Source organism: Etheostoma spectabile, chromosome 1, assembly GCF_008692095.1.
Source record: "Etheostoma spectabile isolate EspeVRDwgs_2016 chromosome 1, UIUC_Espe_1.0, whole genome shotgun sequence".
In the NCBI taxonomy this organism is placed as follows: Eukaryota; Metazoa; Chordata; class Actinopteri; order Perciformes; family Percidae; genus Etheostoma; species Etheostoma spectabile.
The window spans coordinates 8,277,773-8,297,394 of record NC_045733.1 but is presented as its reverse complement, the minus strand read 5'-3'; the positions used below and the strand labels follow the sequence as shown (position 1 = coordinate 8,297,394).

Sequence of the window (19,622 nt, the reverse complement as noted above, 5' to 3'; positions counted from 1 at the left end):
CATTTCAAATTGATTTTTACTGAAACAATATATAAACTTTACAAGAAAACATGTCATGGTGTGATGCTACAGGAGAAGCTACCCCACATTCAAGACTCTATTTCTTGTGGCTGGGTTAGCTCAGTTGGCAGAGCTAGATGCACATATACAGAAGTTTACTCCTCGACACAGCAACCGCTGGTTTGACTCTGACCTGCAACCCTTTGCTGCATTTCATTCCCCCCTCTCTCTCCCCTTTCATGTCTTAATCTGTCCTATGGAAAATTAAGGCCTAAAATGCCTGAAAAAATACTCTTTAAAAAAGACTCTTTTTCTAGAGAGAGTCTCCATATCCAATGAAAAAGTTGTAACTTATTGTAACCACTAGAGAGAGAAATGAGCAAGGTATAGAAAGATAAAACACGCACATGAACATTTGTTCAAATGCTTACCATTTCGCATAACAAAAAATATCAATCACTTGTGTACAACTCACAAAATTGAATTATGCTGGTCCAATTTTTTATGTGAAGTGAATACATGTTGAACAACTGGTTAAGAAACTGAGACTGAAAATTGGCTTTTACTTTAGAAAGAGGCTATGTTTTTCTTTCAATGCAAAAAGGAGACTTGTAGCTGCAACATTTACACCCATTTTGGATTATGGTGACCTCATTTATATGAATGCCCCAACCCAAGTATTGAAACTACTGGACTCTGTTTATCATGCCGCATTGAGGTTTATCACAAACTGTAAGCCTCGCACACACCACTGTGAACTTTACACACGTGTGGGCTGGCCAGCATTGGAGAATCGTAGACTCAATCATTGGTATATGTTCATTTATAAGGGTATTCTGCGTCTGCTCCCCTCATATCTGTGTGAATATATTCAACCAAAAGCGGATAGACTGTATTCTTTACGCTCACAAGACTTACTGCTACTGTCTGTACCAAGTGTCTGCACAGAAGTTGGTAAGGTGGCATTTCACTATTCTGCCCCCACAACATGGAACAATTTACAAAAGTTCTGGAAATTGAAGGAAGTGGTTGCAATTGGTCAGTTTAAACTCTTGCTCAAAGGTTTGGAAATGAAATCTATGGTCTGTAAATGTTTTAAATAGTTTTATGAAATTGTTATGAAATTGTCTGTAATGTATGGAATTGTTGTTGTGATCTGTGCCGCTGTCTTGGCCAGGACTCCCTTGAAAAAGAGATTAGTAATCTCAATGGGATTTCCCTGGTTAAATAAAGGTTAAATAAAAAAAAATTTAAAAAAATAAAAAAAATACAATGTGTCTATTTCCATAAAAAGTAAATTTTCTAAATTTCATGGTTTGATGTTATACCGTGTTTTTCATACTGTAGCACGTCATGTGAACCTTTTTAAAATTAATATATAGGGCTGTTGGTTATCTCAGTATGTTTTTTTACAGCTTACATCACCCAATCAAACAAAAACACAGTAAGACATTAAAAGTGTAATATAGCTAAAATACAATTTATTCCTGCTTTGAATTCACGATTATTACAATATTTAGAATTCCAAGTACATTTTCACACTTGCATTGTGCACTTTAATGAAATGTAATGAAGTGTTTTACATCAAGACACAAGACAGCCACTGTTGCTAAAGGTTTTGTTGGTAGTGCAGGCGTTCAGTCTACAACTTCCAGTACAGGTTTGACACCCTGTACCGTAGATACAGGTCAGAAGACCAGTTGAGCCACAAGCCAAGACAGAAGAAGTCTATTCTCTTCCTTCTTAGCAAAGAAAATATCTTCTTAGTTACCTTTCCCTGATGAGGATGAGAACAATGCTAGTTATATCTCTGTTTTTAAGCACAGACTAACAATGAATACTTTCTACCAACTTTCTGGTTGTAATCTGAAAGCAAGATCAGTCCATGTTTGTGAAGAATACTGTGGAAGTTCCTGCTTCCAAGTGTTTGCAGGTAGATGATGATGCAGTTTTGTCACTCAAAGGAGGCACTTGGTCCTAGAGAGCCAAAGAGAGGATAGGAAAATAAAAAAAAATAGTTTGACTTGTGAAAAGATTCAGAAAATAATTTGTGGGGCATTTGGCTTTATTTCATAGATTGACAATAGAGAGCAAAGGAAAATATGGGCAGTACGAGATATGGGGATCAAAGTTCTATAGTAGACATGGCATAATAGATCATTATATCTAATTTCAGGATATTTAAAATGTCCATTACAGGAATTCTACAATTCCAATTGTTATATACATAATGAAACACCTGTCACAAATCTGTCAAATTCAAACACAACAACACTCGGACAACATCTGATGCTTTAGCTGATACTTGGTTGATTGACAGAAAACCAAATTCCACATGTAGCCATATATTCATTTACATATTTAATGATAATATATTTTGAGATTTACCTTGACAAATGTATAAAAAATGTAAAAGACTACTGCTAATTTGGTTTCAAAACACAATGATATTGTTTAAAATTTCTCTCTTGTACTTTATCTACAGTATAAGCTTCAATGAGTCCAGCAGTACTGATGTACAGAGTGCTAACACACCACGTGTCTGCTCTGATGCTCACATAGGGCCGCGCCTCTTCCGTCTGCCAAATGCCTGGGCACCCACGTTGGTAGGAATGAAGTTGCTGTGTCCCAGTCCTCCTGACCGACTCAGGAAGTCAGCCAAGCGGTGGGTTACACAGGTGGATGTGTTGCATGCCCGCTTCTGTGTTGTTGCATTACTTGTAAGAATGGAAAAGATAGGAAGCACAGATTATTAGGATACTCAAGACACATGTTGAACAGTATTGTTTAGCATCAACAACCAGTTAAACACAATGAGAAGATATACCGACAATTGTTGAGCATTATAGGTAGTCCTTGCTTACCCTTTCCTCCATTCATTTTGTTTTCAACGACTTAAGTATTTTTTTAATTGTGAATGAATTAAAAAACAGAGTTCCATGGAAAGATGATTTTATTTAAGGGGAAACATACTTACTATGAAGAGAACAATTATTTAATAGCAATGTTTTGAGCTCTTTCTTAATTTTTTTGTAATGCACAGAACCACCTAAGTGACAGTATGTCTGTAGCAAATTCTAAGTCTCAACAGTGTCAAAATCCAGTGTCTGCCAAAATCAAAGCAAGAGCGTTTCCATGAAGTTAGTCAGACAAATAGGCTCCACATGCATCTGCAGTCTTGGGAATGGATGAATAAGCATCTGCTAACTCAGACAGACAGACAAAAATAATAGATTTAGAGAGTTTTAGTTGTATGAGTTTCCATAGTTTTCATATTGCTCGGATAGACTTCGCTTCTTTCCAGGCGTCCCTGCTCCCACGTTGGTGCGGGGATAGGTTTGCAGTTTGTGAATATCCTGGGAGAGTTTGCCCAGCATACAAGTGCTTAAGCCGGTGCAGCGCTTAGACATGGGTCTATCCAAGCTGTTAGAGACAAAGACAAACATGCAGAAACAGGCTTACAGTAACCATGGCATGCAGATAAATATTAAAAATTACATGCATGATGTTTTTCCAAAAAGTCATGCGCTAAATTAATATTTCAAATGCATGCTAAATGATCCAACAGGCATATAAAAAAACTCTTGTGAATAAAAATATTGTTATGTTGTCATGCTTTGTGCATTCTCTTCAATAATGTCTATCATGCATGTTCTCTCATGTTATTTGATATCACGCTCTCTTCAGTTTCCTGACCAAAGACCATTTTATACTGAACAAATGGATGGATGAATTAATGAATGAATGAATGAATAACTGCAGTCCATGCATTAAGTGATTATGACTGAGAGTTAATGTACAACAATTTCACTGTATACCTTGATTAATAATAAACACCAAAGTTGGAGCTGTTGAGCTTATAAACAAAAGTGTGTTATATTTTGCAACTGATTGTAACGGGTTTACATAGATAGATAGATAGATAGATAGATAGATAGATAGATAGATAGAAAGTACTTAATTGTTTTAATAATCACTGTTAACTATACTAGGCTGATACCTAAATTTTTTTAAAGCCACACCTGTTTCCATCAGCTGTGTCTTGCTCATCTGAAGTTATCTGCATGAACTCCGTGATAGTTCGGAGTAACCTTTGGGCATCATCATTCGATAGTATGATTCCATCTGACATAGAGTCCTTACTAGTTCTGAAAATACAAATTACAGTAGATTAGAATGGTCTCACTAGTTCTGGTTTTGCCGCTTCAGTGGTTTTAAAACTGTATAACTTGTCCAGACAAATACGGTGGCGATACAATTCAAACTTTGTGTAATCTGATGTTATTATTCCTTTTAAAAGCTCAGGAAGGAAGTTAAATGGCATTTTTACATCCATAAACAAGCAATCTGATCTTTGGAATTGAGTTCATAATATGTAAATACCTATAGTGTATATATTTGATTAGTTATGGTAAACAAGGAAAAGCGTTCAGCAGAAATAATCATAAACACATCAAAAAAGTCAGACAAAATCACAATGTTTTTACAAGGTAAATATGTTTTATACTTTAAGGAATAATGCCACAACTCTGACCTGGATGGCGCTGCCTGTGTGACATACATCTGACAAATGATCAGTGCATTGGCAAGAAGGAGAGTCCAGAGTTTCTGCATTATCATGATTCCCTGTGGAAAACACACAATACCAAATTCAAGGAAAAATTTTAAAAATAATGTTGTGCGATCTGTGTCCACAGCTTTCTTTTTTTATGGACTTTTTCATCTACTGCATGCATTCACGGCATGAATCCTCTACCTGTCACTCTCTTACAATCCCTTGCTGTGAATGCAGCTGAATTTGCAGAGGCAGATAGCAGAGTTATTGGTGATATACTACTCAGACTGGAGGCTTTGCCAGTAGCTGTAACAGCAGCTCTGTCCATTAGTAGAATTAGCTGCAGCCTGCCATAGATAGTATAACGTCATCAAACCAACAGTGCTGCATCTCCCTTGTGTTGGCAACCAGTAAATTCACCAGTGGTTATCCTGTCTACTACAAACACATCATCTGATTTTAAACAACACAATTTGCACAGTCAACTGAAAAAAAACTTTCATCTATACTCACCGTGAGATAGTAGATCTTTTGGTAATGAAGAATTCAAAGATAGTCTCACTTGTGAATCTGCTGAACATTCCCCACAGTGCAGGGTTTTATATATGTTCCCCCTGTGGGTTTCTGTATCAAGTGAGTGAGTGCTTGAATGAAGTCTATTGGCCAGTCAAATGTTTTACCTCAAACTACTAGCCAATCAGAAGTCCTACATCACTTGTAGCAAGCCAATAAAAGAGCTTGTGTGCAAATGACGTCAATGTATGTTCATCAATGTGTCTAATTCACAGAAATCTGCCAGGTTTTTGAATCAGTTGGTAGCATCATTTGTAGTTTTGTTATTCTTTAAGCAGGGTAAGTGGGAAAACAAGAAAGAAAGAACTCACTGTTGTAGCCAATGTCTCATGTTCTAGAGAATTAATATGGTATGTGCATATTACAAGGTGTATGATTATAATGGTGAGAGAATTTAAACATAATTCAACAGTGCCTCCTTAAAATAAGTCAAAACCATTTTTAATGTGGTGCTATTTCATCTTTAGATGGTTAAAGTGTTCATCGTAACTTTGGCCAATGAGGGTCATGGGTTCTAAAGGTGTACAGTAACTAGTTTTACTTACATAGAGCGAGCAAGAAAATTAAAATACTACTACATGATTTCATCACATTTACAAAGACAGTGAATGTTCACAAGTGAATCATATTTTATTACATTACCAGATGGCAGTGTGCTAAACAAAAAAAAGCATTTTGTTGCAGTCACTCACTCTAGTTGCAATTTTAGTGTGGTAAGGGGAACAGGGTCAAAGGCCAAGCGTGTGTTCATCAGTATGACATCTATGGAGCCAAAGAATTTGCTCCCTTTACTTTCAATATGATATTTCCCTATTACACACTGCTAAACAATTTAGAAGTGTGTCGGTAAATACCAAAGTAAAGTAATTTGTCTCCAACATGTCATTAGATCTAATGATCATTGAACCTTGCTGTCAATTTCTGAAGCACAGAGTACAAAGTAGATTTTATCTTCCAATGTCTCTGTAACAAATTCTATTTCTAACTTAACAGAGAGGAATATTTTGATCCTGTTCATTTTCATAACTGAAACATGGTTAGATAAAATAATGAATGCCTTTTTTGTATGGGAATAGGGTTATATACTCTCCGTGGATAAACTAACCCTTCATAGACTTCAGTAGTGTCCATCCAATTTCTCCAAGGAAATACTGGGCTGTTGGTCTCTTCCCATCTTGTAATTTCCCTTTATGTAACAATATTGGATGATGTGTCATAAAGCCACCTGCCTCCCAGTTAGTTTTTGCATCACAAGGAAATTCATTAGTGTAGATGAGCCTTTTAGTACTATTGAACAGACCTGCAGGCTCCCTACTAGAAGCACTAAATTAGTCTCCAACAGCTCCACATTATGTCAGAAACTGCTCAAGGTGGACTAAAGGCTTTAGAACAAGGGACTCCAACTATACACACACAATGATTATGGTTTTGATCTCAAGTACCTTGCCAGGAAATGTGAAATTCATATATTTATCTTTACTCATCTCCAACTTCTCATGCAATGTCAAGTAAAGCATTTATGTGAAGATAGAAAATCATGTGTATATTACAAAGATTTTTGATGTCAGTGCTCAAACAATTGTTCTGTACTGTTTGCAAATTATCCAATATAATTGTAATGGCAAAAGCTAAAAGTCGAGTGAACTTGTCTCTAAAGTAACTAAGAAAGATGTCTCTGCCTCCATTAAAAGTGACGACTTTCACCTTCAACTTCAACTTCTATTGTGCCCTTGAAGGGCGATCGGGTGTGCAGCAGGTATAAGCACATAAAAGACACATAAATACATGCAAGATATACACACAGTCATGAATGGGGTGGGGTGGGGTGGTAATAGAATAAGCCTGAACAACAGTAAAAACTGGAACACGACCGTTACAGTATGAGAACAAAAAAATACAAGTACAAGGTGCATGCGTAGCAGCGTCAAAGTAGCCTACACAGGGTAGGAAAAGTGTTTATCAGCCATACAAGGTAGTCAACAAGAACAACATCAGCATCCATTACATTACATCGCCAACCTCTTTTGTCATCGTCTCTGATGTCTTCACCACCCAACTCCCAAAATCTTCTTGCTTATCTTCACAACTCTGTTTAGTGCAGTTTCGGACTTGATTTTAAGATTACTGAACCATCAGAGCAGAGAGAAAGTCAGACTCAGGACAGATTCAATATACAGTGATTCTCATAAGTTTATGAACCCATGCTGAAGATGACTAAAAAGAGGAATAAAAAAAAATCATCTTCTGTAAATTGATCTTAATGCCTTGTAGGAAAAATTTTCTTGTAAATTTAAATACGAAAAATAAATACTTTTTTCTTTCTTAAAATACGGGGGGGCATAACTTTTACACAGAGGGACTTTCCAAAAAAACCCTTCTTAATAAAAAATCAATCCTTAGCTAGCAAAAAAAAACCCACCCCTTCTCTATTTGGTGAGGGATTGATTTTTTGAAAAATTTAATTTCCAAACCAAAGGGCTTTATTAGGATGCTGTATGCTTCCCCTGAAAAAAAGGGCCTTTAAATATACAAATTCCCTTTTTCAGGGTTTTGACATAGGCGTATATACTATATTACTCACCCCCCTGTATTTTAAGGAAGAACTTTATTTTTTTACAATACTTTCCATTCACAAAGAAAAATGGTCCTTAAAAGGTTGGTTTTTTTCCTAATTTTTTTAATTGAGGATCTAAGATCAATTCTAAAAAATTTTGTTTTTTCCCTCTTTTTATATTTTAGCAGGGGTTTTATAAAGTTAAGCATCCCTAAGTCGTAGAACGCAGTCATGAAGGATTTATCAAAAAGTTGGACAGTCTCCCCAGGCAGTACATGCGCTGCTGGCCTTTTTTGCATAAAGCTTCAGAGTGGAAAGTAAATTTATACTTTTGATCCACTATAGTCCCAAGAAATGTTTAGGTTTCAGCAAAGTCTACAGTCTGTCCCTTGATCGTGGTGTAGTGGGTTTGTGTCTAAAATGTCCTTAGTTTTACGCGCATTTCGGTAAAGGAATGCATTGTCACACCAATCTACAGATTCATCTACAGAACTACAGGACTATGGCTGTTTTCACTGTCGTGTAGGAGGCTGACAATTACAGAGTCATCAGCCAACTTTAAAATGGACCTGTTTTCGTGCCGACAGCAGCAGTCCTTGGTACAAAGAATATAGAGAGAGGGGAAAGGACACAGCCCTGGGGTGACCCAGTGGATGATGTCAATTCCCCAGACGTGCATCCATTCACACTTACTCTCTGAGTTCCGGATGTTAAAAGTCAAGAATCCAGCCTGCAATGACAAAAACTAAACTAAAATTATTGATGAGTTTATCATTTAGAATGTGAAGCTGGATCGTGTTAAAAGCTGACAAAAAGTCCATGAATAGCAGCTTGGCATGATTTTTGTTTCCTTCAAGATAGGGTTTAATGACAATTCAAGATCCACCTTACACTCATCTGTGTAAAAGTAAATAATCTCCATACTGTTTTGCAGTCACGCTGCTCCCGGGCCTTGATTCACCACTGCCTGCTTTGACCTGGGACATGAGTTGAGGCCGAGAAAATACATTCCAAGGGGAAAAATGTATTGTCAAGAATGCAATTATCTCACACTGTTTACATGCACGAATTGGCCTGGAAAATTAATTGCAACACAGGAGAGCATTCATGATAGAGAGGGCAGTGTTATGCTCAGTGCAGTGCTCATCAGCGACTCAGCTGAATGAGTGTGAATGTGTCTTCTTCAAAAAAGAAGCAGCACCGTTCTTGACTGGGAATAAAAAGCCCCAAAGAGAATTTCCTTTATTGCTTTCTCATATCGACCTCTTGCATTATTCCACTTATTGAAATGATCCCACCATTAAAAATTCAATATTAAAGTAAGCAGATAAGGATTGTGAAAATGTGAGCGTATAAATGGATCATTCGGAAATTAAATGTACATCAGTCCTATGCAAAGTCTTCGCCGTTTTTAGCCTCCACGCTCGTGTTGAGCCTCAGAAGGCAAGCTGAACAGAAGCATTAGCGCCGGCAGAGGAGACCTTGAATAAATCTCGACATTATGAGCAATTACTAGGTCCGCAAGAAATAAATAAAAAATGTGCTCCTTGTCCAAGAATGTAGACGGATCCTCAATAAGAGAGGAAAAGAATCATGGGAACCCAGTTCTTTTTTTTGTTAAAGATTTTTTTGGGGGGAGGCATTTTAGGCCTTTAATTCAACAAGACAGATGAGGATGTGAAAGGGGAGAGAGAGGGGGAATGACACGCAGCAAAAGGCCATAGGTCGGAGTCAAACCCATGGCCGTTGCTTTGAGGGGTAAACCCTTATACATGTGCTCCACCAACTGAGCTAACCCGGCTACAGAAACCCAGATCATTTGTATTAGGAGACACAATTGTGTTGGGAAGAAAGCAGTCAAAGCAGATAAGTTTGCACACAAAAGACTACCAAAATAAAATATAATAGATGTTTATTGACATTTGCACAAGTACATGGCCGTACCAGTAGTTTCTGTGCATTGCTCTTAGAGTCAGCTCTACAAAAATTATAAGAAGAAATAAAATACAGTTAAAATATATAACTTTATAAATAAAAATGAATATAGATATTATTATTGCACCTGAGATTTCTCACAATATCTTATTGCACACAGAAAAAGACATTGAAACCGTTATGTATTGTACAGTAATTTCTTCACAGCTGTTATTGTAGATGTGGTGTGTGTCATTTCCTTGCCACTGTGCAACGATCTTGACAGCAACTGTGCTACCTGATCTGCATGAACACTTTAACATGTCCAATCACCTAAGCCCAACATATTCATTTGGAACCACAAAATTGATGGAAATGACAGTATGATTCCATTTGCACTAAAGTGAGCTTTTGATATGAAATGACTGGCCAGGTTGTAAGTATGAATCACATCTTTTTTGCAGTATCAGCTAACCCGTTCCAAAATCTTCCAATCCTGACAATCCTTCACTAGATAGCATCACAAACAATACAGTGATATTGATTGAACAAAGGACAATGTTGAGAACAGACAGCAATTATGTGGAAAACCTAAAATGGACATGAAGGGCCTAGAAGTAGTTTACACACTGGTTTCTGCACCTGTTAAAAGAACATAAAAATTACCATGGAGCCTCATGGAACTATACACACGAAGTGAAGTATCCATTAGCAAACGGAACTAGACCTGCTGCTCTCCATTAGAAAGCTGACCAAACCTGACCTAATATTTAAACACCTGGCCAGTAGTTGCAGAGGGATTACAAGACCTCTTCACCTTCCTGCCACTGTCATTATGTTGTTTGAAAAAAGAGGTTCTGGACAGCATTACCACAGAAGGTCGGTAATTAGATTTTCCCCATGCACTTGATAATTCCAGTCATCCGGATGGTAAATAATTTACTGTAAAACCACAGTAATCAAGGGACCCACCCAAACGAGCTTGCCACACAATATAGGAAAACTGGGAAGAACCCATTTCAAATGGCCTTATAATGTAAAGACTTCTGCTGTTTTACCACACATACAGTAACTGTATTAAAGCCTACATTAATATGCAAGAAATACAATTATCCCAGGATAGGATTGGCCGATATGACAATCTGTATACTGTAAAGCATAAGACAGTATACATTTGTCAGATATTTGTCAAAAACATTTATATGTTGGTAGCTATTCCTTTAATATGTATGGTAGAATTAGGCGATGAACTATACCGTCATTTTTAAAGTATTGATGATACTTGCAAGCTGGTAAAATCATCAGCGTTATTTTTTAAATTTTCAAAAGTTCCCTTCAGAACCAAAGAAGACATTTTCCAACTGTTTTTACAGCCTGAGTGGACCTCCTCATGATAAACTGAACTTCATATGTAAAATTGGTGTACTTTAAAGAATATATAAGTATCAATCTTAATTGCCTACTTCTACCTCGGGGCGTAAGAACACATTGATTATTTTACGTTGATTATTTTAACGTTTGTGTCAAATATTTTTCTAATAACTGTGTTTTTTTTTTTTAATCTGAATCCATTTAGCCAAATATAGTCAACATTAACCACCTGGACACTCTTGTCGCTGGTGTTGTGATTAATCTAACCACTGAGAAGATAATTCAAGAGTGAGAACATGATTATTTGATTAAATTTGACAGATGTGTTTAACGCTTCCAGAATAGCTTTTAAGTCTGTGGAGCTGGCAGGAAGCAAAGAAGTAATTTGCAAAAATGTCCTCATTAGGTAGCCCTAACAAATCTGAATGACTGGGAGAGGTCTGTGGAGGCCATTCGAGGCATCTAAAAAAAAAAAAGCTTACCAGCTGCTCAGCAGGCAGGATTGTCTGGATAAACAACTTCATATCTAATGAAGAGTTAGTCGTGATGAACTGATCACACAGCAAAGTGGACAGCATGGTTCTCTTAAAGTGCAAATTGGTTACAGTTTAAAACCCCATTAATACGATTTTATTGACCTGGGTTAACCCTTACAAGCTCTATCTATTTTCAATTTCCATCTACAGACGGTACAGGCAAAAGGTGTAGGCAAAAATTTAACTGTATAGTAGTTAAAAGGGGTTATGTCAAATATATTGGCAACTTTGAAAGGAAATCTGGCTAAAAAACAGCTCTTTCCTAAAGACTTGTGTACGAACTAAAAATCTATGCCCATTTTTAGAACATCCACACACAGTCCTGCACTGTCTGGAGGAGTCCAGGTTCTAGCCAACAAGCTTGAAGAATCTTACACCAGTATGCAACTTTGGAATGTGGTGCCTGCCTTAACCTTTAACCTCTAAACGCAGTGCATGAACTAACCTTTAACGTGCTAGGTGAAGGAAACTCCAGCAGCTTACTGGGGCAAAGTTTATTTGCTTAAAAAAAAAAACAGGGTTACACAAAAACGTGTTTTAATTTCCCTAATTTAATTCAATTTTGACCAACAAAGAGGCTTTTAAAAACTTATTTCAATCAAAAGATCAAATAATATTTGATGCATCGATCTTAACAATTTCAGTATAAAAAAAAAACTTTGTAATATTGTGGTTGATGTGGGATTCAGTGACAATTTCAAAGTGTGTGTCTCAGTCAGTTTCCTCATTTTGTTAAAATCTTTGTCCATATGAATTGAAGCTGAGCAGAATTGGCAACATTATATATAAGGAGTTGAAACTGGTGTTGAGTAATGACAGAATGTTTAAACAAGACAATAGGTGAGCATTTTAGTGAAACCACAAATACATGTAATATGGTAAAAATCATTAAAAAAAAAAAAACAGACTTTGAAGTTGTTGTATCATTACGTACTGTACATAAAATAGATAATTTGTTTCCTGCTCTTGTATTGAGAAAACTGACAATAGTTCCTTCATCCTGGTTTGAATAATTCCTCACATGTGCATATATTGAAAAACAAATGCTATTCAAAATACTTTTCCATTGTGTCCTGTTCAACTTTTTATTTCATTAAACTTTTTAGTGAAGTTTCTTGCTGCTAAAACCACAATGTGACAAATCACAATACTTTTGAGACTATAGGCCTTTACAGCAAAATGATTATGTCTCAAAGTTGATACACCTTGTAGCATAAATACAGTATATAGACAACTCTCTGGACAGGCTTTTCTTGCCTCTCCTTGCAGGAGCATGGGGGGGGGGGGGTTGAGTTGGGTTATTAGGGAGGCTCTGTTCACCTGGGCAATGACCCCAGATGACACTTGGCTTACCTTCTGCTCTGACTGCTCTTTTTCCTTCTTTCTACATTTAGATCTGTGCTCTGCCTTCTACCTTCAAAGCTCATTTGTGGTTTTAATTAATTTAGCCATTGACATAGTGTTTAGCTACACTTTCCAGAAATACTTGTCTACCTCAAAGTTAATTATGTTTAGCAACATACTAAGAACAACTAAGATAAAGTTGACTTTTCTGGCCAATCTTAGCAGGGGGCTATGAAATGTGCAAGATAATACATATGTGCAAAAGTTCCTCTGAGAGAAGCAGAGGGAGTCAGCAAAGGTAGACTAACAGTGAAAGAGAGAATTTTTGAGAAGATGGTTTTAATTCGCACATCAGCTAGCTATCAAGAATATTATTGATCCAATACAAAACTGAAAGAAGGGTGGGGAAAAAGTCGCAAAATCGCAAGTTCCAATACGCCTGCTACTTCAGCACCAAGGACAGTGCCATGGAATTATTAATACAGTTAAAGCTACAGTTGGTAACTTTAACAAAAAAAGAACTTGCCGTATTTGATGGCGGTATACATAAATCATGTTCCTCTGCCTCCTCCTGCTGCTCTAAATGGCGTAAGGAAAACAACCAGAGTCAAGAGGTATCTAACACAGTGCCAATGACTGCTTGTGAACTGTGGTCAAACTGTAAAACGTGGCAGCACTGATTAAATATGAATCAATAATTTGTTACTACATTGCCTATTTCTTGCCTCAAATGTTTTCAGAAACAAATGTTATTGTACTGTTTTGCTGCAAAATGAGGAAATAGGCTTTATCTGGTCATACGGTTGGTGGTGCTTGATGTTGGCTCAATTTGGTCACAAACTTTCTGACTACTGGCTCTGATTGGTTGTAAATCTTTGGGCGCAGTGGAAACTTGCAAATGCCATTAGGAGCACTAGAAGCTGGCAGAGGAACATGCTTTTTTCAGATTATCTGTTTTTGTGTACTACTGTCAGGATATAGTGACAGTTTCAACCAAGTCCCACCTCAAAAAACATTATCAGTTTAAGTGTAGTTTATTTAGAAAAAGATCACTGCTTTACACTGCTGTCAGACAGCCCTTTCCAACGGGTAACTGAAGCCGTTCTATATCATGCTTGCTTCAATGCCACCAGACTTCTTTGATAAAAACAGTAATTTTACTTGGCACTTCCAGTCTGAGTTGCTTCATTAGTTGAAAATCAAAAAAACTAAACCCCTACTACCTGGTGTTTAGTTTAGCACTGCAGCGCCTTTCAAAAAACCAAGATGCGATCAAGGAGGTAAGTGAGCATCCGGAAACCGTACCGCCTACGGGGAGAATCTTAGGCTAAAAAGCCATCACCTGCCGTTAACATGCCATTGACTCCTATTCCTTTTGGCGTTACTTTGACAGTGAACAACTTTAAATCTGAAGCGTTTAAAGACTCTATTTATCCGTTATATATTTCTAAAGAAACAAAGCAATGTACAAAAATCTCCATTACCTTGTATCTCACGTTATGGCCTTGCAGCAGACGTTTTTGTAAAAATAGACTAACGATTGTGTCATAACCACGTGACTTTCTGTCGCACAGTAGAGAAATTACCGTATAGTCAGGAAAGCTCGCAGGCAGTTTTGACTCACATTAGCTGTTTAAGTTTAATTACTAATGTTAACTAGCATTTTAGTTAGCAATAACAAGCCTGTGCCTATGTTATCTCCTAAAATATACCTACGCTCTCTATCTTTGCAAGATTGGGAATGATTGAGACTTACAACTTCAGACAGGTTGCTCACGTCACATCTACGTCTGCAAGCTCAGTTAAAGGCTGCACAGTAACGCTCAGATATCACCGTAGAAGTGCTTCTAATGTCCTTCACTGGTCTCCGTCGCTCTGTCCATTTCTTGTACTTTCTTTGGATGCGATGGCCAAAATGTCAAACTTTTTTCAAACTCCATAGTAAAAAAAAAAAACTAATGGGTGACGTCACTGCTGCTACTTCCATTATTTATACAGTCTATGGTAATACACTGACTATGGATAAGTAGCATACCTCATACAACCCCCACTTCAAAAAATCTGAACTATCCCTTTAATTAGGGAGGGGGGGGGGGGGTCAGACCCGCTCCCACCCCCACCCCTGTAATTTAAACCCTGATCCCTACTGGGAAATTTAAGCCGCTTCCAGACTTTGCCTTTCTGTCTAGTTTCCTTGAAATGGGTAGGCTACTCGTGAGCCCGTCGGTTTAATTCCCCCAGAATCCCATATAGGCTTATATATGAAATATTTCCTACTTGCATGATTGTCTGATGTCAGTTAGGTTATTGCTTGTGAAAGTGTTTTTATTCGCCGGTCCGCACCGACGTTAATTTTAACTTTAATAATGGGTTTGATGAAGTGCAGTGTGATTTTCTCGCTTTTATGGTGTGTTGCTCCCTCTGTAGGTTCATTAAAAGCAACCAAAAACTCAACATGAAACCAGCAATCCAAAATGATTCGGGTTATTGATGAAGACCAGAACAAAGTTCACCCAACAGTTGACTGACTTTTCTGGCCAATCTTAGCTTTAGAGGCGGGGGATAGAAAACGAAGTGCAAGATGATAGCCTACATATGTGCTTCGGTTGCTCTGAGGAGAAGAAGGAGTCAGCAGAGGTAGTCCAGCAGTGGAAGAGAAACATTTCGAGAAGATGGTTTCAATTAAATCGCCGTATCTGGTGCCGGTGTCCTGCGCCCAGGCTCTGCTCGGTGTGGGCTGTCTGACTGTCGCCTGCCTCGCTTTCCTGCTGGTTCGCCAGCTCGTCAAGCAGAGAAGACCCCCGGGCTTTCCTCCTGGTCCATCTCCCATCCCAGTGATAGGGAACATAATGTCTCTGGCCACCGAGCCGCACGTCTTCCTCAAGAAGCAGAGTGAAGTTCATGGACAGGTAATGCCTCGCACTCAGCCTACAGCGCATTTTTATGACTGCAGTGCTTTTTAACTGAGATGACCTTAAAGCCTACAAGAAGTTTCAGACTTGCATGACACTCTTGCGCATGCACACACATACCCGCACACACATGGAACTAGTTGGGAAAGGAACAAAAGAGACTCGCCCTAACATTTAGCGGTCTGTAGCATTTGGAGGAGAACAACTGGCTCACAAGGGCTCCCCAAAATAAAAGCCCCCTCCTAAAAATACATACAAAGACACAGACGTCCTTTTGGTGGCACAGTGTGGTATTTTAAGTTAAGACACAGAGCTGGATAGATCTCTATCTATCATATCTCTAATTGTAGAGATATGCCTAATATAATCTTAAAAAGGGGTCAGAGTCTGTTTTATCACTCACTCTCTTGTCCTGCTCCTGAAAACCCAGTTTGGAGATGGATGTTAATGCCAAAGTGTGGACAAAAGCTAAATGCAACATGCCAACAATTGGTATAACTTTAACAATCCTTGACACTTGTTTGCATAGAAATATTTGCAAAGAATAAAAGGAGTACAGTTCTAATGTTGCAATGTGTACCTTTCAGATTTTCAGTCTCGACCTGGGAGGGATACTGACTGTGGTATTAACTGGATATGACTGTGTCAGGGAATGCCTTTACCATCAAAGTGAGGTGTTTGCTGATCGCCCATCGCTGCCTTTGTTCATGAAAATGACTAAAATGGGTGGTAAGCTGATGTTATAGGATTGCAACGCAAACACATTTGTCATTCAGCATTAGGTGAATAATTGCAGCTGCCAAGATACATTACTAAACTCCTCTGTTTTACTCTTTTTCAACTTCCAAAGGGCTTCTCAATTGTAAATATGGCAAAGCTTGGATTGAACACCGTAAACTGGCTTGCAACTCTTTCCGTTACTTTGGCAGCGGCCAGAGACAGTTCGAAAGGAAGATCTCAGAGGAGTGCATGTTCTTTGTCGATGCCATTGACGAACACAAAGGAAAGCCCTTCAACCCCAAACATCTGGTGACCAACGCTGTGTCCAACATTACCAATCTGATCATTTTTGGACAGCGTTTTACTTACGACGACTGCAACTTCCAGCACATGATTGAGATATTCAGTGAGAATGTGGAGCTAGCAGTAAGTGGCTGGGCCCTCCTCTACAACGCCTTCCCTTGGATTGAGTATGTCCCCTTTGGAAAACACCAGAAGCTGTTCCGCAATGCTGCTGAGGTGTATGACTTCTTGCTGCAGGTTATAAAGGATTTCTCAGAGGGCAGGGTGCCACATGCACCTCGCCACTATGTTGACGCCTATTTGGATGAGTTGGAGCAGAATGCAGGAGAACCCAGCTCTTCTTTTTCCTATGAGAATCTCATCTACTCAGTGGGTGAGCTTATTATTGCTGGCACAGAGACCACTACTAACACCCTGCGCTGGGCCATGCTGTACATGGCTCTCTACCCCAACATACAAGGTCAGTTACAATAGAAGCATCACCCTATATGTGAACATTTTACTTCTAATGTGACCCTGAGAGACTTTGTAGGCTGCTCCAAATGTACGGGTTATGTAATGTTACGTATAAATAAATGCCTGATGGTGTGTATTTTTTCCTTGCAAAGAGAGGGTGCACAGAGAGATCGACAGCTTGCTGGCCAATGGGAGAGCACCCACTTTGGAGGACAAACAGAAGATGCCTTACGTAGAGGCGGTTCTGCACGAGATCCTTCGCTTTTGCAACATTGTCCCACTTGGTATTTTCCGTGCCACCTCCCAGGATGCAAATGTCAACGGGTACGCAATTCCCAAAGGCACCATGGTGATCACAAACCTCTACTCAGTGCACTTTGATGAGAAGTACTGGAACGATCCAGGTGTTTTCTCACCACAGAGGTTTCTGGACAGCAATGGCAACTTTGTGAGGCGTGAGGCATTCCTGCCATTCTCCTTGGGTTAGTCTCTTTATATTTATCCTAAATTCCAACACTCTTGATAGAAAAAAGAAACAAGACGTACATCACATTTGAAAATTAAGAGGATTTCCTGACCCCAGAATCAGATGCCGACAAGCTATCAACACAAACATTTAACCCAACCTACACACATAAATGTGCATCGAAAGAAATTAGGTTTTAAATACACTGAATTCAAGTCTTTGGATTAACTCTTCTCAGTGCAACCTACTTCCCCACTTAAATGAAATGAATTTTAAAAAATAAAAAATAAAACTGCATGTATCATGTATGTATACATGCTAGTATCATATTTACATGAAATCCAAACCCACCTTTGCATTATAAGAATACAATAAAACAGATGTCCTTTTTGTTAACAACTAACAATAGAGCAATGCCATTTACTGTAAAACAACATTTGAATTTTCCATTAGTCCATTTTGATAGCAGTACATTGCCCATATCTGTGAGAGCATCCATAAAATCCAAATTCACAACAAATAATGAAATGTATGAATGAAATGATGAATGTGTTTAGAGGTCAAGTTCCTGTTCTCACCATATCATTATCACAGGACATACAGATAGAGCACGAAGAAAAGCACCCACAATCCTCAGTTAAACCCATCTGTTCCTCATCTGTGGTGTTTGTGTTCCCCAATGTATTTCTTGTATTTCGGAGGCCTTGACTGAGTTGGCCAGATGTTGTGCCTGTGTCTGTACGAGAGTCTTAATAACATAATTTCCTTTTACAGGGAGGCGTTGCTGCCTGGGTGAACAGCTGGCCAGGATGGAGATGTTCCTATTTTTCACCACTTTGATGCAGAGGTTTCATCTTCAGTTCCCTCCAGGAACAATTCCCACCGTCACTCCCAAACTGGGCATGACCTTACAGCCCAAACCTTACTCCATCTGTGCTGTCCGCAGGCAGCAGAAAAGTCCCTGCTCTTGAGACACTCCTTATCACAAGTAGGCAAGCAGGAATTTATTACAGCTTGATCAACTGTTTGAGCAAGAATTTGATTTAATTTTGCACAGCAATCTAACCACATGATACGGGTGCAAAAAACTGTATCGCTCTGGATTGTAGCGTCCAGTTCCATTGCATCAGAGTTTTCAATGACAAGTAACTTTCAGTTACAGAAGTAGCTTGACTGATGGACACGTAATCCAGTTTATTCAATGACTCTTGAATTCTTTTACTGAGCAAAATGCATGTTTGCACAATACTTTTAAGTAGCAGGGGAGGCAACAAGACTCGGTGCTGAAGGGATATTCTGGGAATACTCAGGGGCTATTGATTTAGTTATCTGTAACTCAGGGTTGCTCTGAGCCCAGAACATGAAATGTCTATGATTGGTGTTATAGCGATGGGTTAGGTAGATATCAATGATGAGTACACCTTTTATGGTTCATAGCCCTGAATCCTCAGGACAGCTTTAAGTCAGAGAAATGACACCACTGATTTGTACCGGTGAGGCGAAATGGGACTTTCTAGGAAATTTCTGTACACTGTGTTAGACCTGGACAAGGGCCAAGGTTTACATCATGTGGGCTGACTCTGACCCCTTCTCCAGGGATAGCGCTTTCTGGAAATTAAAGGGTAATGCAACTCTGATGGATTTCTAGAAACTGACTATGTAACACTGGTTTCTGCTAAATGGTGCTGATCTGTACTCACAAAGTACTTCATTTATGTTTGTTTGTCCTTTTTTTTTGCAATACTGATTTGTTTGTGTGCATTCATAAAGTCTTTTGTAAGATATTAAAGGTTGTCCTGTCATCTTTAAGCTGCTGCTAAGCTAAAACAAAACAACTCAAAATTGACAAAGATCCCATATTTATTACTTTTGTATTCCATCCATATATTAATACCCTACATTATCTCATTCAATACTT

The 19,622-nt window shown here is 38.4% G+C and overlaps 2 protein-coding genes and 1 long non-coding RNA gene across 4 annotated transcripts; 1 reads left to right on the top strand and 2 right to left on the bottom strand.

The window, feature by feature from the left end:
- Positions 1-242: 242 nt before the first annotated feature.
- Positions 243-13,834, bottom strand: LOC116693685 (uncharacterized). Its single transcript, XR_004332973.1, has 3 exons — positions 13,740-13,834; positions 5,342-5,347; positions 243-254 (listed from the first exon to the last, which is right to left on the bottom strand). It is a non-coding gene; the product is annotated as an uncharacterized LOC116693685 (long non-coding RNA).
- On the bottom strand, positions 1,955-5,211 carry calca (calcitonin/calcitonin-related polypeptide, alpha). 2 transcript variants are annotated; one of them, XM_032522822.1, is made up of 5 exons: positions 5,069-5,211; positions 4,535-4,626; positions 4,023-4,148; positions 2,536-2,717; positions 1,955-1,977 (listed from the first exon to the last, which is right to left on the bottom strand). In XM_032522822.1, the coding sequence occupies exons 2-4, from the start codon at positions 4,618-4,620 to the stop codon at positions 2,555-2,557; spliced, it is 375 nt and encodes a 124-aa protein (XP_032378713.1). In that variant the 5' UTR covers positions 4,621-4,626; positions 5,069-5,211; the 3' UTR covers positions 1,955-1,977; positions 2,536-2,554. The 2 variants fall into 2 exon arrangements, with proteins under 2 accessions (XP_032378713.1, XP_032378704.1); XM_032522813.1 differs by lacking the exons at positions 1,955-1,977; positions 2,536-2,717 and adding an exon at positions 2,936-3,423.
- Positions 13,835-15,386: 1,552 nt separating the features above from the next.
- On the top strand, positions 15,387-19,017 carry cyp2r1 (cytochrome P450, family 2, subfamily R, polypeptide 1). Its single transcript, XM_032522802.1, has 5 exons — positions 15,387-15,756; positions 16,347-16,488; positions 16,610-17,242; positions 17,391-17,720; positions 18,479-19,017. The coding sequence occupies exons 1-5, from the start codon at positions 15,520-15,522 to the stop codon at positions 18,673-18,675; spliced, it is 1,539 nt and encodes a 512-aa protein (XP_032378693.1). The 5' UTR covers positions 15,387-15,519; the 3' UTR covers positions 18,676-19,017.
- The last annotated feature ends 605 nt before the right edge of the window (positions 19,018-19,622 follow it).

What these genes read in the sequence shown, in the direction of transcription:
- cyp2r1 (XM_032522802.1), top strand. Translation starts at nt 15,520, where the DNA reads ATGGTTTCAATTAAATCGCCGTATCTGGTGCCGGTGTCCTGCGCCCAG. An exon ending in AGAGTGAAGTTCATGGACAG is followed by an intron (nt 15,757 to 16,346) that starts GTAATGCCTCGC and finishes TGTACCTTTCAG; the next exon opens with ATTTTCAGTCTCGACCTGGG. An exon ending in ATTCCTGCCATTCTCCTTGG is followed by an intron (nt 17,721 to 18,478) that starts GTTAGTCTCTTT and finishes TTCCTTTTACAG; the next exon opens with GGAGGCGTTGCTGCCTGGGT.
- calca (XM_032522813.1), bottom strand. Translation starts at nt 4,620, where the DNA reads ATGATAATGCAGAAACTCTGGACTCTCCTTCTTGCCAATGCACTGATC. An exon ending in ACACAGGCAGCGCCATCCAG is followed by an intron (nt 4,149 to 4,534) that starts GTCAGAGTTGTG and finishes TTGTATTTTCAG; the next exon opens with AACTAGTAAGGACTCTATGT. An exon ending in GACACAGCTGATGGAAACAG is followed by an intron (nt 3,424 to 4,022) that starts GTGTGGCTTTAA and finishes TGTCTCTAACAG; the next exon opens with CTTGGATAGACCCATGTCTA.